At 33.9% G+C, this 13,019-nt stretch overlaps 2 protein-coding genes across 3 annotated transcripts; one reads left to right on the top strand and one right to left on the bottom strand.

Moving 5' to 3' along the window:
• Positions 1–267: 267 nt before the first annotated feature.
• LOC139987131 (inactive ubiquitin carboxyl-terminal hydrolase MINDY-4B) lies at positions 268–8,336 on the bottom strand. Of its 2 annotated transcripts, XM_072003068.1 has the most exons (11): positions 8,110–8,336; positions 7,695–7,883; positions 3,442–3,527; positions 2,914–3,131; positions 2,469–2,694; positions 2,109–2,174; positions 1,960–2,030; positions 1,485–1,635; positions 1,222–1,421; positions 717–869; positions 268–467 (listed from the first exon to the last, which is right to left on the bottom strand). In XM_072003068.1, exons 2-11 carry the CDS (start codon positions 7,828–7,830, stop codon positions 422–424), a joined length of 1,353 nt encoding a protein of 450 aa, XP_071859169.1. In that variant the 5' UTR covers positions 7,831–7,883; positions 8,110–8,336; the 3' UTR covers positions 268–421. The 2 variants fall into 2 exon arrangements, with proteins under 2 accessions (XP_071859169.1, XP_071859170.1); XM_072003069.1 differs by lacking the exons at positions 7,695–7,883; positions 8,110–8,336 and adding an exon at positions 3,605–3,796.
• Positions 8,337–11,115: 2,779 nt separating this feature from the next.
• On the top strand, positions 11,116–12,867 carry Kin17 (kin17 DNA and RNA binding protein). The gene is made up of 2 exons (XM_072003239.1): positions 11,116–11,675; positions 11,766–12,867. The coding sequence occupies exons 1-2, from the start codon at positions 11,270–11,272 to the stop codon at positions 12,539–12,541; spliced, it is 1,182 nt and encodes a 393-aa protein (XP_071859340.1). The 5' UTR covers positions 11,116–11,269; the 3' UTR covers positions 12,542–12,867.
• Positions 12,868–13,019: the final 152 nt, after the last annotated feature.

The following is a 13,019-nucleotide window of genomic DNA, read 5'->3' as shown; positions in this document are numbered from 1 at the left end:
CTTTATGCGGGCGCGGATGATGGACTTTTAGTGAATGGAAAAAATATTTATTAGGTAAAAGTAGAGTAGTTGGTTAGAGGATAAAGTTGGCTGTATGCAAGATTTTATAGAGAGGAATTTATCGTGAGGTGATTGAGAAGGCGTTGAGCTTCACGCGATCGCGTGTTGAAGAGTGTTCGATGAATGCACGAAACGTCGATATCTGTTTCATGAAATTTTTGAACAATATCTTAGGCGGATCTTCTTGCCCGAAGTAAAAGTAAAAAGTAGAAGATCGATGGAAATAATCTTTTTTCTCGAAGCACAGAAATTTTTACAAACATAACTATAATGTATATAATCTACTACGATCTAAACAAAGAGCCTAGAACGTTATATTTATTTTTCAACTAAATTTATAGAGAGACACATATTGATGCATTCACATTAAGGGTGTTCCATTCCACTGTATGCAAGCATCTTGCCATCTGAAAAAAAGACAAAAGATTTGAACGTGTATAGAAACTTTTCCTGGATATATTACGTGTGTTATGCAAAAGATTTTGTATGACATACGACCTGGTACGACTTACGATATCACGATTACATTGGTAAAGTCTAAACCAATACATATAATATTCACAAAAATTTTCTATGATAAATGTTCAAACATTTCTATGAGTCATTGTGCAACGAGAAATATTCAAAAATGAATAAAAAGTGTAGTAATTATTCACTTAGAACGAATGAGTTTCTCCAAGGGTGTTGCAGCAATGTCCATGCATTCTTTGCTTGAGCCCTCGAACTCTGAATCATTTCCGGAATTCGACCTGGTGTCCACGGTCAAAATGGCATGGCTGCCGCCGCATGTGAAGTATTGAATCTCGAAACTTGCACAAGTAAATGAAGAAAATTACTTAACGAAGAATATAATGCGATCAATAGACTGCAAATTGTATACATTTATGAGAAAATATATAAATATAAAATATATAAAGCTTGAAAAATAAAATTTTATTATAATAATTAAAGGGTGAAACAAATCTCTATTCAAATTACGTTTCTTTAATTTACGAAATATACATTTTCACAGAAATATAAATTTGTATAAAAATCCGTGGTCGGTAATTAACTATATATATATATATATTTCTTTCTACGATACAATATTATTCTTTCTATCAATTACCATAGATAATAATTAGACAAACGTTTTGAGTAAAAAAAGAAGAAATAGCATACCGTCGTTCAGCGTGATAATTTCTAAGTAATTCCCGGTTGGTATTGAACAAGACACCGTGGTGGCCATGACACAGAGTAACCCAAATTGGCAAATTCGGGGTTTTCAAACGAGAACCTGGTTGTTTGTTCAATTGTCCATCACCCTCGAGCACCAGAAATCCTACTTCGCTCCTCACAAGGACACCCCATTGTGGTATAGCCTTGACATTTACACAGGAATATCAAAATGAAGCTTGGGAAAGAGGAACAAAGGAACTACTCACGTATGTGTTTTCATCCCCAACGTGTAACACCCCATTATGCAGATGAGGCGAAGCACGACCAGTTAATGAGAGAATTACAACGCTTATGGGACCTTCCTCTGGACAACCGCTTAGTATCGAGCCTTTTGGATCTTCTAGATCGGCTTGTACCCTGTACGGGTAAAAATAGATTGTTTCTTAAACATAGCTTTTATAATTATAAAATTAACGATCGACAAGGTACAAATCAACTCCGATTGGGTTGACAGCCATGGTATAGTTTATTTTTATAAAACATTATACGAATTAAAAAGTAGGAAGTCTATGAATAAAGATATTATTATTTATACTCAAAAGTTAAAGAAGTTAGCAATCTTTTTAAACAAATATTCTCATTATGATCCTTATTACGTGAACTTATTAAAATATACAATAGTATAGAATAAATATTTTCATAGATGTATAATGTAATGTATATAGATGTGTAAAAGTTTACTTAGAAAGTCCTCTGGAAAGCACAGCGCTGTACAATAATAATTTAGCACCAGGGCCACCCTCGTCTTGAAACTAGAGTAATGTCACACGAAACAATTTAATTATAAAAGTTCTTGACACGTTACTAACAGAATATTTACCTAAGCTTACCAAATATAAATATCTTTTAATAAATATCTCCAAGTCTCCCAAAGAATCAAACTCGAACAGGTGCAGCTATAAATAAAAGGTTTCAAGATATATGAACTGTCTTATGAATTCGTGGAAGAGAATAAAGCCATTGTTTGGATCAGTGCCAATAATCCAAACGCAAACTACAACTTTATCGAGAAACCAATGACCCGCTAATGCGACGTTATTAACACATTCCAGTAATATGTTAATACATATTAACGTAACGTATATAAACGTAGTTGTTAATAACGTAATTAGCCACTACGCTGATGACATTCATTATGATTCAATTACAGGAAAAAATTTCCATTTTCTATTCTTTATTTATTCACGTACGGTCTCCGTGAGACCATCCTGGAAGTATTGCACGCTATGTTGCACATAGGGCGTCTCTTGCGGCAAAGCTACCACGGCCCTGGGCGCATTTGCGTTTCCCGTGACACTCTGATTTGGCGAATAACCAGTACTTTGCACGGCGAATCCACCGGCGCAACGCCAAATGATCTCTGCTATCGTCAATGTCAAGACATCGATCTGTCTATCGTACGATGGCTTCAGCATGCTAATTTGTACAGAAATAAAATTATTTAAAGTATTCTTTGCTCAGAAATTTGAAAATGATTAATTACAGATAACTGACGAATAGAGTGCGAATTCTTATGCGTTTATTATATTAACGCGTAAAATACAATTTAAAGGATGCAGATGTTAAAGATGCCTAAAGGAATATAGTGATTCTAGAAGTGGAACTTTGGTGTACTACACGTTGAACAGATTTTACCTTTCTGGATTAGCATGAGTGTCTTGTCTATTACATTTAAACAGGAAATGCTTGAGCATTGTAGCCTGTACAGCAGTTACGAGACCTCTGGTCGTATTTCTTGGTGCTCGTAATCCAAATGCCAAGCTTTGTCCGTAAGGTCGTAGGGTGAATCCGGTTCTTGCCCATTCCGGTCTCGGTGGACTGGCACAACTTCCGAAAACCAACGTTCTCAGGGTCTATAATACAAAACGTAAAAGAAAGACAGACATTAAAAATGAGAAAATAATATTTTTCTGTCAAAACGGCTCAAAATTATACATATACGTATAAAGGAGCAAAAAACCTTTCGAATACTTAAATTTCTAACAAAGTTTCAAGCTTTTAAATGCATATCTTATTGTTTAAAATTAGTAAGATTGATAACATTAAAAAAAGCAATATACTTAATAAAAATAATAAAAATTAATAAAAAAGGATGTATCACCCAGGAGGAGTATCTAAAAAATTGCCTTCTATTTTAATTCGAATTTCATTTAAACGAATTACCATGCAAGTCTTCTCTTCGATAGGTTTTCCACCAATCACAACTGTCTTGACCAGCGTCCTAGTGCTCCTCGGATAAATGATCTTCTCTGTAACAGAAAAAGTTCAAAACATCATCTTCGTCATCCTTTCTGCTTCATGCACAATAATCCTTCGACTTCTCCACCTGGATACAGTTCGTCAGGCTCTCCCATCAGAGCCGCACACCTGGCTGCTCTAACAGACAGCAACATATTTCTTAAATTTCAATCTCACACATCAACGAACACGCTGGAATCATTTATGAAGTATACGATAAAAAAATTTACATAATATAGCAAACAAATTTATTCTAACAATAAAATAGGGCATTAAATCGTAAAGAGCGAGAGATTTTCGAAAATGAGACATTTAACACTCGAACTACCAATGCACGAAAGCTTGAAACGAAATCAAAACGAAAGGTAGGAAGAAATATTCTTGCAGGAAGATGATTACGAGATAATTTTATTTTGCGATTTTTAATAGCACTATTCATATCACTAAATACATGAAGTTTGAGCCCTCTTGAGAAGATAAAAAGAGAATCATGCTATTTGAAAGAACACGGCCAAAAAGGTTTGACATTACAATTTCGGTACTTGTAGAACTTTCTACAGACGTTTAATTTTATTTTACGATTTCTGGTAACACTGTTACACTGCTCAACATGCAAAAACTTTGTTGATATATCTAATTCGCACTTTGTGTAGTTCGCACTTCACCAAAAAACGTTCAAAGCCCTCAAAAATCGTCGTTCGCAAAGCTGTGTCTAAAATTTCGATAAGAACTTTAACGATAAGAAAATATTTCTATAGGAATGATTTTGAAATGACAGAATGAAAACTTATTTCTAGAAAGATTATTTATGTGGAGGATTATAGATTGTCATTTTGTCCGCTCTGGTAGTTCTAGTGTTAAATAACCGAAGGGTGAAAGGAAACTTGTGACAATTGTCACCCGCTGCACACTGGCACAGCCGACACACCAAGCAATCGAATATCAATTGGGATTCGTGCCGAATTCCAGGTCCCTTTATATACGCCGATCCCAGCTTGATATCGCGACGAGTCCGTGAAACTTTTGGCCGCACGAAACTCGTCAATTCGGACGTCCAAAGACACTTTACTCGCCAGGATAAGCGATAGACATGCCCTAATAACGTCTGCCTGTCGTTCTACCAGGTGCACGATGTGTCTCGTGCCACGCAAGCAACTTAATCATCTGTTTTAGGATGAAGCTTGCGATCTGAAACACGTGCAGCTTCTATTGGATTCGTAGATGTCAGATTATGGTAATTGAGATGTAATTGATAACACGGGCATTAGTACGTTTGAAATTGAATAATATGCAAAGAACGAGCTAGAATATTTTATTTATAACAATTAGATTTTCATATCTTTTCGAGATCTTCAGTATTTTTTATCAGGAAAGCTCCTATTGTATTTTGTAGCATCGTGCCATTTTGGATGACATTTATAAGCCTCGTGACACGAAAGCCTATGAGACAAAAATTTTCATAAAACTTTAGATAAGTCCCTGAGATTTCAAAAATTGATTTTTTATCGATATTAAAATGGTTCGTCCTATATGTATATATCGATTTCCGCAGAGAATGTATTAAACGTACTTTTTATTATGATACAAAGTGCAGGTCATTGTTTAAAAAAATACAATTAAAATTGATCATACATCGGACTATGTACTGTGTATTAGATTTAATAGGAAACCTACGTAGCTTGCCACAAAATTAGAGACACTAATAGGGCTAAATTTTTAATGCAATTGTTGCAATTACTCGAATCACTGGATGTAAAGCTAGCTTCCGCAATCTTGTATCTAGAGCGAACGAAGATCGAGAAGAAGAATGAGCGATATTGTTTCACCGAAGTAATCGCGTTATAACGTAAAGTAATCGTCCGCCCTCGAATCAGTTCCTCATTTCATTTACCATTTCACTGTTCCCTTTTTACACGTATGCCATTTACCCGACGTGTATTGTTTCACGCGAATCGTTTCGCGTAGCACGCGAGCTTTAAAAAAACGTATGTACGTGTGGATCGGATCCTTTTTAGCCTATACGCTGTTACGAGGTTCATTTTCGTTCTCTAATAATAGTTCTGGTACCTGTCTGCGATCTCCGTTACTCGAAACATCGTTTTTAGACAAATGGATTTTCTAGATTTGAAATATACTCACGTATTAGCATACATACGTATAATGGCTCACGAAAGTATTCGAACAATCTTAGAAACTTTTTATGGTGCAGGAAACTTTTTAAAAGCTCATTAGCACAATGACGAGACACGGCTCAATTATATTGGCAAAATTTTAAATGGACTTAAAAAGGTATATGTAGAAGTTACAATGATCAAAGTATTTGAAGAGTCAATTACTGACTATGTTAATGATCCTAAATGTTAAGCTTATGTTAATAAGGCTAAATTTTCATTAAGCGTATGTTTACAATAAATGTCTTGCAACTTCTTCGGACATTCTTCTTCTTCTTCTACATTTTCCGATTGGTTTCAAATATTACTATTGCAATTATTATTATTATTTTTTTAAACAATGACCTGCACTTTGTATCATAATAAAAAGTACGTGTAATACATTTTTTACGGAAATCGATATATACATATAGGACGAACCATTTTAATATCGATAAAAAATCAATTTTTGAAATCTCAGGGATTTATCTAAAGTTTTATGAAAAGTTTGCTCTCATAGGCTTTCGTGTCACGAGGCTTATAAATGTCATCCAAAATGACACGATGCTACAAAGTACAATAAGAGCTTTCCTGATAAAAGACACTGACGATCTCGAAAAGATATGAAAATCTAATTGTTATAAATAAAATAAGATATTCATAGAAAGATTTATCCGAAGGAATTTATCTGAGACCTAGATAACTCCAAGCGAAATGAGAATAATTAATACTACGACTTGATTAATTACGCGTGTTACTGTAAAAAGCGCACGTTTCAAACTCAATCATATAAACCTCATTTTCATAGTTACTTATTTTTTCATTCTACTTATTCCTACTTAATGTCTATAGTAACTCCTTACTTAGTATTGTTCGATACTTAAACAATTGAGTCTACAGAAATTTATTTTCTCTTTCAAACACATACCTATACATTCTATTCCACGTAATATTCTCTAGACAGATTATTAACGGCGAATAACACATGATTATTCGTTCTACGAATTAACGGACAACGGAGAGCTGTTCTCTAGTATGTGTACGTCTCGAACGTACTTTTCAGAATCGCGTGCTCGCGTGTAATCGAGTCTATCGAATTACGAATTCACGTCGGAACAGGCATCTGCATTCGTCGATTACACCTACCGATATAATGCGGTTTAATTTGCACCCGCGATCCATCGATCTAATTCGTCAGCTAACACTTGACGATTCTTGGCGAAGCATCGACGAATTGGCCCATGGAAGGTGAAATTTAATTCATTCGTCGTCAAGCTCTCCATCGCTCTGCAACGTTTCCGTTTACTTCTTCTTCTATAAAACCGTGCTTCTTTGTTTTGCAATACCACAGAGAAGAAACGTGATTCGCCCGTTTCTTGCGGTGTTGAACGAGACTGGCAAAATTAAACGTACAGCCTAACATTTGGTTTACCGACAAGAAATTTGTACTTTGGAAGGATACGATTTTCCGTAAAATCAATTGCTTAAAACTTACTATCTTCTTTGCATTATTTTAAATTCAACCGTGTTTTCTTTCGTTCTTAGCAAATCTCTTGAATTCGAGAAGAGTATGAAAGGAACGTTGTTGGATCTCTTGAAACGTTAAAAATCTCTCTGCTTGTTAAACGAAAAGTGTCTTTCGAGACATAAAAATTCGAAGACCACAGAGCAGGCTTCAGTGTTAAATAACGCGAATAATTAAGTGAAACGAACAAATAATTATAGGAAAGTGTACGTGACCGTGTTTTCTATCTTTACACGTGCAATTAAGAAAGTTTACAGACAATGATACATGACTGCATCGTTAATCAATCAAGTCAATGTGCGAAATTGGATTTCAGAAGTGTCAGACTCGGATAACGGTGAAGGTGAGCTATGCTAAAAATTGGAATTGAAAATGTGGAAAATTATACGTGCGAATAAGCAACGTTTATTTGCATAAATAATTAAAAATAACAATTATAATAATTTTAAGTAATTAAAAATTCCCTAACCGTTATTAACAATCGATATATCCTTTCACAGTACCTTTTTGCCGAAGGTACACCGGTTTCTCCGATCGCATTTCCGTACAGTGTTTCTTGCCACGCACCGTCGTCGCTGAGGACGACGTGGACGTTGAACACGAGTTGGTACTCTCCTCGATTTCCTCTGCTTCCTCCATGTCTTCCAATTCTCTCAAAATCCACTCACGAGTCTTAAAGGTTCATCAAACTTCTACAAACACTTTAACATAATCTACGGAACGTGAGCTCGCTTGAATGTAGAACGATAACAATCGTAAAACAATTAATTCATCAATCTGTGTATCTTACGAACAAAACATAATTACTATCCGCTACATAGAATGCAGTTTCTATATTTTATAAATGAAACGTGATTACAATCCACTAAATAGAATCAAACGCCTTATTCTTTTCTTGTATATAAACATTTTATTTACTTATATCGAAGAAGAATTGTTGTTTGGTCCAAATAACGTTTGTCTTTCTCGTAGGATTTGATATGCGTGAAATCGATGGATATTCTTTGTTAAAATAATCTTAACAAGTGGAAGAAGCAGTCAAGTGCTCGTTGCTGCATCGAGCTACCCAGACTGACAGGAGTTAATAATTCCGGTAGGTTTTGGCCGAGTCGGTTCATCGAGCCGCGCACGAGCTTACCATCCCACCAAGCTAACGGATACGTATATGCATAAGAGCGGGCCATGAACTCGAGAATTCGAAGGCCCGACTGATCTAACACCTCCGTCAACTATTAAGGAACGAGAAAATCCTTGATCCGCTCGCTGGAAAGGAGATTCGTGCCTCAGATTAATCAGTTTAATCTTCGGTTAACTCTGCTATATTTCGCCAATTATTACGTTTGACGAGTTATACAAAATCACGTAACAATAGCGAATTAGCGAATTTTTCATGCGCTTTTATATCTTCATGACGATAATTAAAGAAATGGAACTTAAATAAAAATTTGTCTCATCTACTAAAAATCATAATAAATATATAATAAATACTATTTTGAATATTTTATATATTTCCGCATATTACATGTATCGTGTACATTTCTACATTTTTAAATATCTCATAAATGCGATAAAAGTCCGCAACCTAATAACAAGTCATCTTTTATTTGTGGTAATTATTTGAAATCTGAATCTATTCGATACGTCATACAAGAATAAAATAATAGCGATCGAAAATTATTCCCCATGAAATAAATAAACGCTTCATATTACTTATAATCGCTTATATATTCTTCATATTCAAAGATCATTCGCTTACTGAAATCCTTGACGAACTCGAATAGCGCCTGTATGTATGCACATTGCCCATCACGAGTGCATTCTCGTAGAATACGGTTGTTTTCACGTGCAAAGTGATAGTTCGTCTCGCATACGTGTTATCTGGTGACTTTATCGCAGTTACCGATCTTTGCATGCGTTTCGTGCCATTTTCGTTCGATCGGAACGGATAATCGAGAACATGTAAATGTCTGTAAATAGATCCGTTGAACATTCGGAGGCAAGAAAGTGAAAATACTTCGTAGCAAAAGTATTGGAATCCTCGTCGTACATCATCGTAGAACAAGCAGGCGAAAGGTTTTATTTTTTTCCGATCTTTTATTATAATCATACTTAAATACCGATTAAATTTACAAGTACGTTTACAACACTCGATGTTAAAACTAGATACTATAATTGTATCGCAATCTGTATACGAAACAATTTCTACCAGATCCCTATTTAGGATTCGTTAAACTTCGTGCAGGAAGCGTGTCTTATCATTCTCTGTCATAATTGCTAATTTCCCAGCTATCATGCCGCTATAATCAAGATTACGTCGACTGGTTAAGTTCAAGTTCGCGCTGGTTCGAAATAGACGCTCTATATTCGGCCTTCGGAAGTACGATCAAAAGTTTCGAATTCGAGCGTATTACATGTGTACGTGCATGCACATTTCTGCTACAAAGTGTATAGCGCCAAAATACGCGGGTCGTAAAACGCGCCAAATTCGAAAAAGACAAAAACGTGACTTTCACCTGTAATCCTCAATTACGTTATGCCAGCGATTATGTCGATAAAGTAGATAATATTATCGTCTCATTAGTGGATGAAATTTTTATAGTATCTATGTATAATAATAAATTTAAAAATATTGTACGATATATTGAAATAAAATTTGGAGGTTTCCTTTTTCGGTATTTAAAAATCTGGTATTTTAAAAAGTATGCGATCTATGACTACGTGAAGATATCAAGTTCTTTATCACTCTGGACTCGGAAATCATTCGACAGTAATTTGTTACCAATCCTATGAAATGTACTGTACTTCAATGCGTGAATTCTAAGAACTGTTTGCATGTCTACATCTACGCGTCGTACATAGCACATGGTGTCTGGTCTATTGCCAAAGTGCGATATGAAATTGAACTTAGAGTCGGGTGGCGTAGTACCAGGAGCGAAGTTACAGATTACGTGTTACTACGAGTATGTGGTTACTTAATGATCGATTAAATTTGCACGTTCCTGCGAGAATGTTAGAAATTGGCGAGTCTAGAATCGATTAATCGTAGGCGTGTATTGCGTATAAATTAAGTAGAGACCTTAAATGATGATCCCTATTTTATAACTCTAAAGATGTTCAAATGAGAAGTATAGACTTAAACATAATTTACAGCTTTATATACATATGTATGTGTATTGTATTGAATAAAAGATTCCAAATATACAAAATACGGCACTTTTAATTTTTTAATTACATTGTTCATTATTCCATTATATTAATACAATATTTTCATTAATCTAAAGTTTTTTCTTTAATTTCAATTATATCTTTATTAATATGTGTTTCTTAAAAATATATTTCTTTTATTATCTAAATCATTTTATAACAACAAATGTTACCTACGGTCGGTAAGTAATTAAAACATTGACTAAGTATCTCGTTTGTGGTATAGATGTCTCTATAGTCTTTTAAAAGTGTTCCAAAAATTCCCAATATTATGGAGATGTGTTGAATAACTTATTATAAATTTTTATATTTATATGAAAGATATTTCTCTTAATGTTATAATATTGCATAGTTTTTCGATATATAGAATATGAAAGACGCTTAACAATTTGTTGAAAAAGCAAGGGTAATGATATTATATTAGAATGTATAACTACAATCTGCAACAACTTTTTCCTCACAAAACAGTGTTTTTAATTTAATAGTACAGTCTGATACAGACCACGATCATCATATAAACAGACACTCCCTAGGGAAAACCGTCCGCAGATTGAATCGTGAAAAATCAACATAGAATACCACAAACTTCTCGTTCTGCGTGATAGACAGAGATAAGTAAAGTATTTCTGTCTCTGTCTGAGGCATTGATAGTATGTGACGCATGCGCAGAACGAGAATCTTATTGTCTTCCATTTTTATTTTTCATGCCTCAGTCGTCGGATATCCTTTCTGCATGCGGCTGCTTTTGGAATATTAGTGTAAAAACCTGTTTATATGATTGTGTTCCAAAACTCTTTTCCTAATTGTGATACAGTTTGATCGAACTTCGTCAATTAATCAGTTATAGTAGATCAATTCACTGCCGATTAAGAAAATGGGTAAACACGAAGTGGGAACACCAAAGTACATTGCTAATAAAATTAAGGCAAAAGGTTTGCAAAAATTGAGATGGTATTGTCAAATGTGTCAGAAACAGTGCAGAGACGAAAATGGATTCAAGTGTCATACCATGTCAGAATCTCATCATAGACAGTTATTACTATTTGCTGACAATGCATCCCGGTATATGGATCAATTCTCAAAAGAATTTTCTCATGGTTATTTAAACTTATTGAAAAGACAATTTGGTACCAGACGTGTACCAGCTAATCGAGTTTATCAGGAATATATCTCAGATAGGGGACATATACATATGAATGCTACAATCTGGCTTACGTTAACTGCATTTGTTAAATGGCTTGGACGTACTGGCCAATGTGTTGTTGATGAAACAGAAAAGGGTAATTTTAATAAGTGTGATATTTCACATGTTCTGTAAAAAATGAAAAATATTAATTATTCTTTCTAATCATTGTTTTCTATGTCCTTAGGTTGGTATGTAACATATATCGACAGAGATCCAGAAACATTAGCAGCTCAAGAAAGGAAAGCTAAAAAGCAAAAAATGGATAAAGATGACGAGGAAAGGATGATGGAGTTTGTAGAAAAACAAGTAGAAAAGGGTCAGCAAGAAAGTAACGGACAATCTGAAACTGTTAAAGAGCCGTTAACACGACTTGACAATGATACACCTCTAGTTCTTAACATGAAAATAAATAAAAAGCCAAAATTGCTTCCTATTATAAAAATAGAAAAAGCAGATAAAGGTTCAATTAGTACTGAAACAGTCTCTATGATTTCGAATATAAAATCCGAGGAATCAAGTAAGGGGTATATGGACAAAGAAACAAGATCAATAAAATCAGAAAAACATACATCTAAATATAGCAAAGATGAAGATAGTAGAGAAGGATGGTTAAGGGAGGGTTTGATGGTGAAAGTAATTACTAAGACTCTTGGAAACAAATATTACAAGTCTAAAGGAATAGTTCAGTCTGTTGAAAAATCCAATTTTGTTGGGAAGGTCAAATTGAAATCACCTGAAGAAGTCGAGAATCACGTTATAAAATTGGATCAGGAATATCTAGAAACAGTAATACCCGCCTTTGGAAAGCAAGTCATGATTCTTTGGGGAAAATACAAAGGCATGACGGGTGTAGTATATAAACTTCACATAGAAAGTTACAGTATTGATGTAAAATTAGAAAGGGATGACATTATTGTAAAAAATTTACCGTATGAACAAATTTGCAAATATATGATATGATTATTAGATAAGATATATTATTTATAACGATATCTTGGTTAGCATATGAAACATTATTGTTTCACTTGTATTTTAAAGATTTTTAATATTTATTGTAATATTGTTTAAATATTCCATTTGTATTCTGTATATACGTGTATATAATAAAATTTATATACTACTTTAGTCTGTGCTAACTGATAGATCAAAATAATGTATATACTATGTATAGTCACTTAAATACCTAATAGAACACCTGTGTACAAAGTTTACAGCAAATGTTTAAAAAGCGTTAACTTTTTATGTATATTTATGTATTTTCCAAATAAAACGGATTTTGTACATTATATTTGTTAATATAGATGTTTATATTTACATTAAATAACTAAATTAATTAAAAATTATAACATTAATATATATATGACTAAGTATTCTGGAGATTAGAATAGTTTTAATGAAGATATAACCTCTTAATTAATAGATTAAAAAAATAATAATT

The sequence above is a fragment of the Bombus fervidus genome, chromosome 5 (genome assembly GCF_041682495.2).
Source record: "Bombus fervidus isolate BK054 chromosome 5, iyBomFerv1, whole genome shotgun sequence".
Classification (NCBI taxonomy): Eukaryota; Metazoa; Arthropoda; class Insecta; order Hymenoptera; family Apidae; genus Bombus; species Bombus fervidus.
This window is presented reverse-complemented; position numbering and strand designations above follow the sequence as displayed.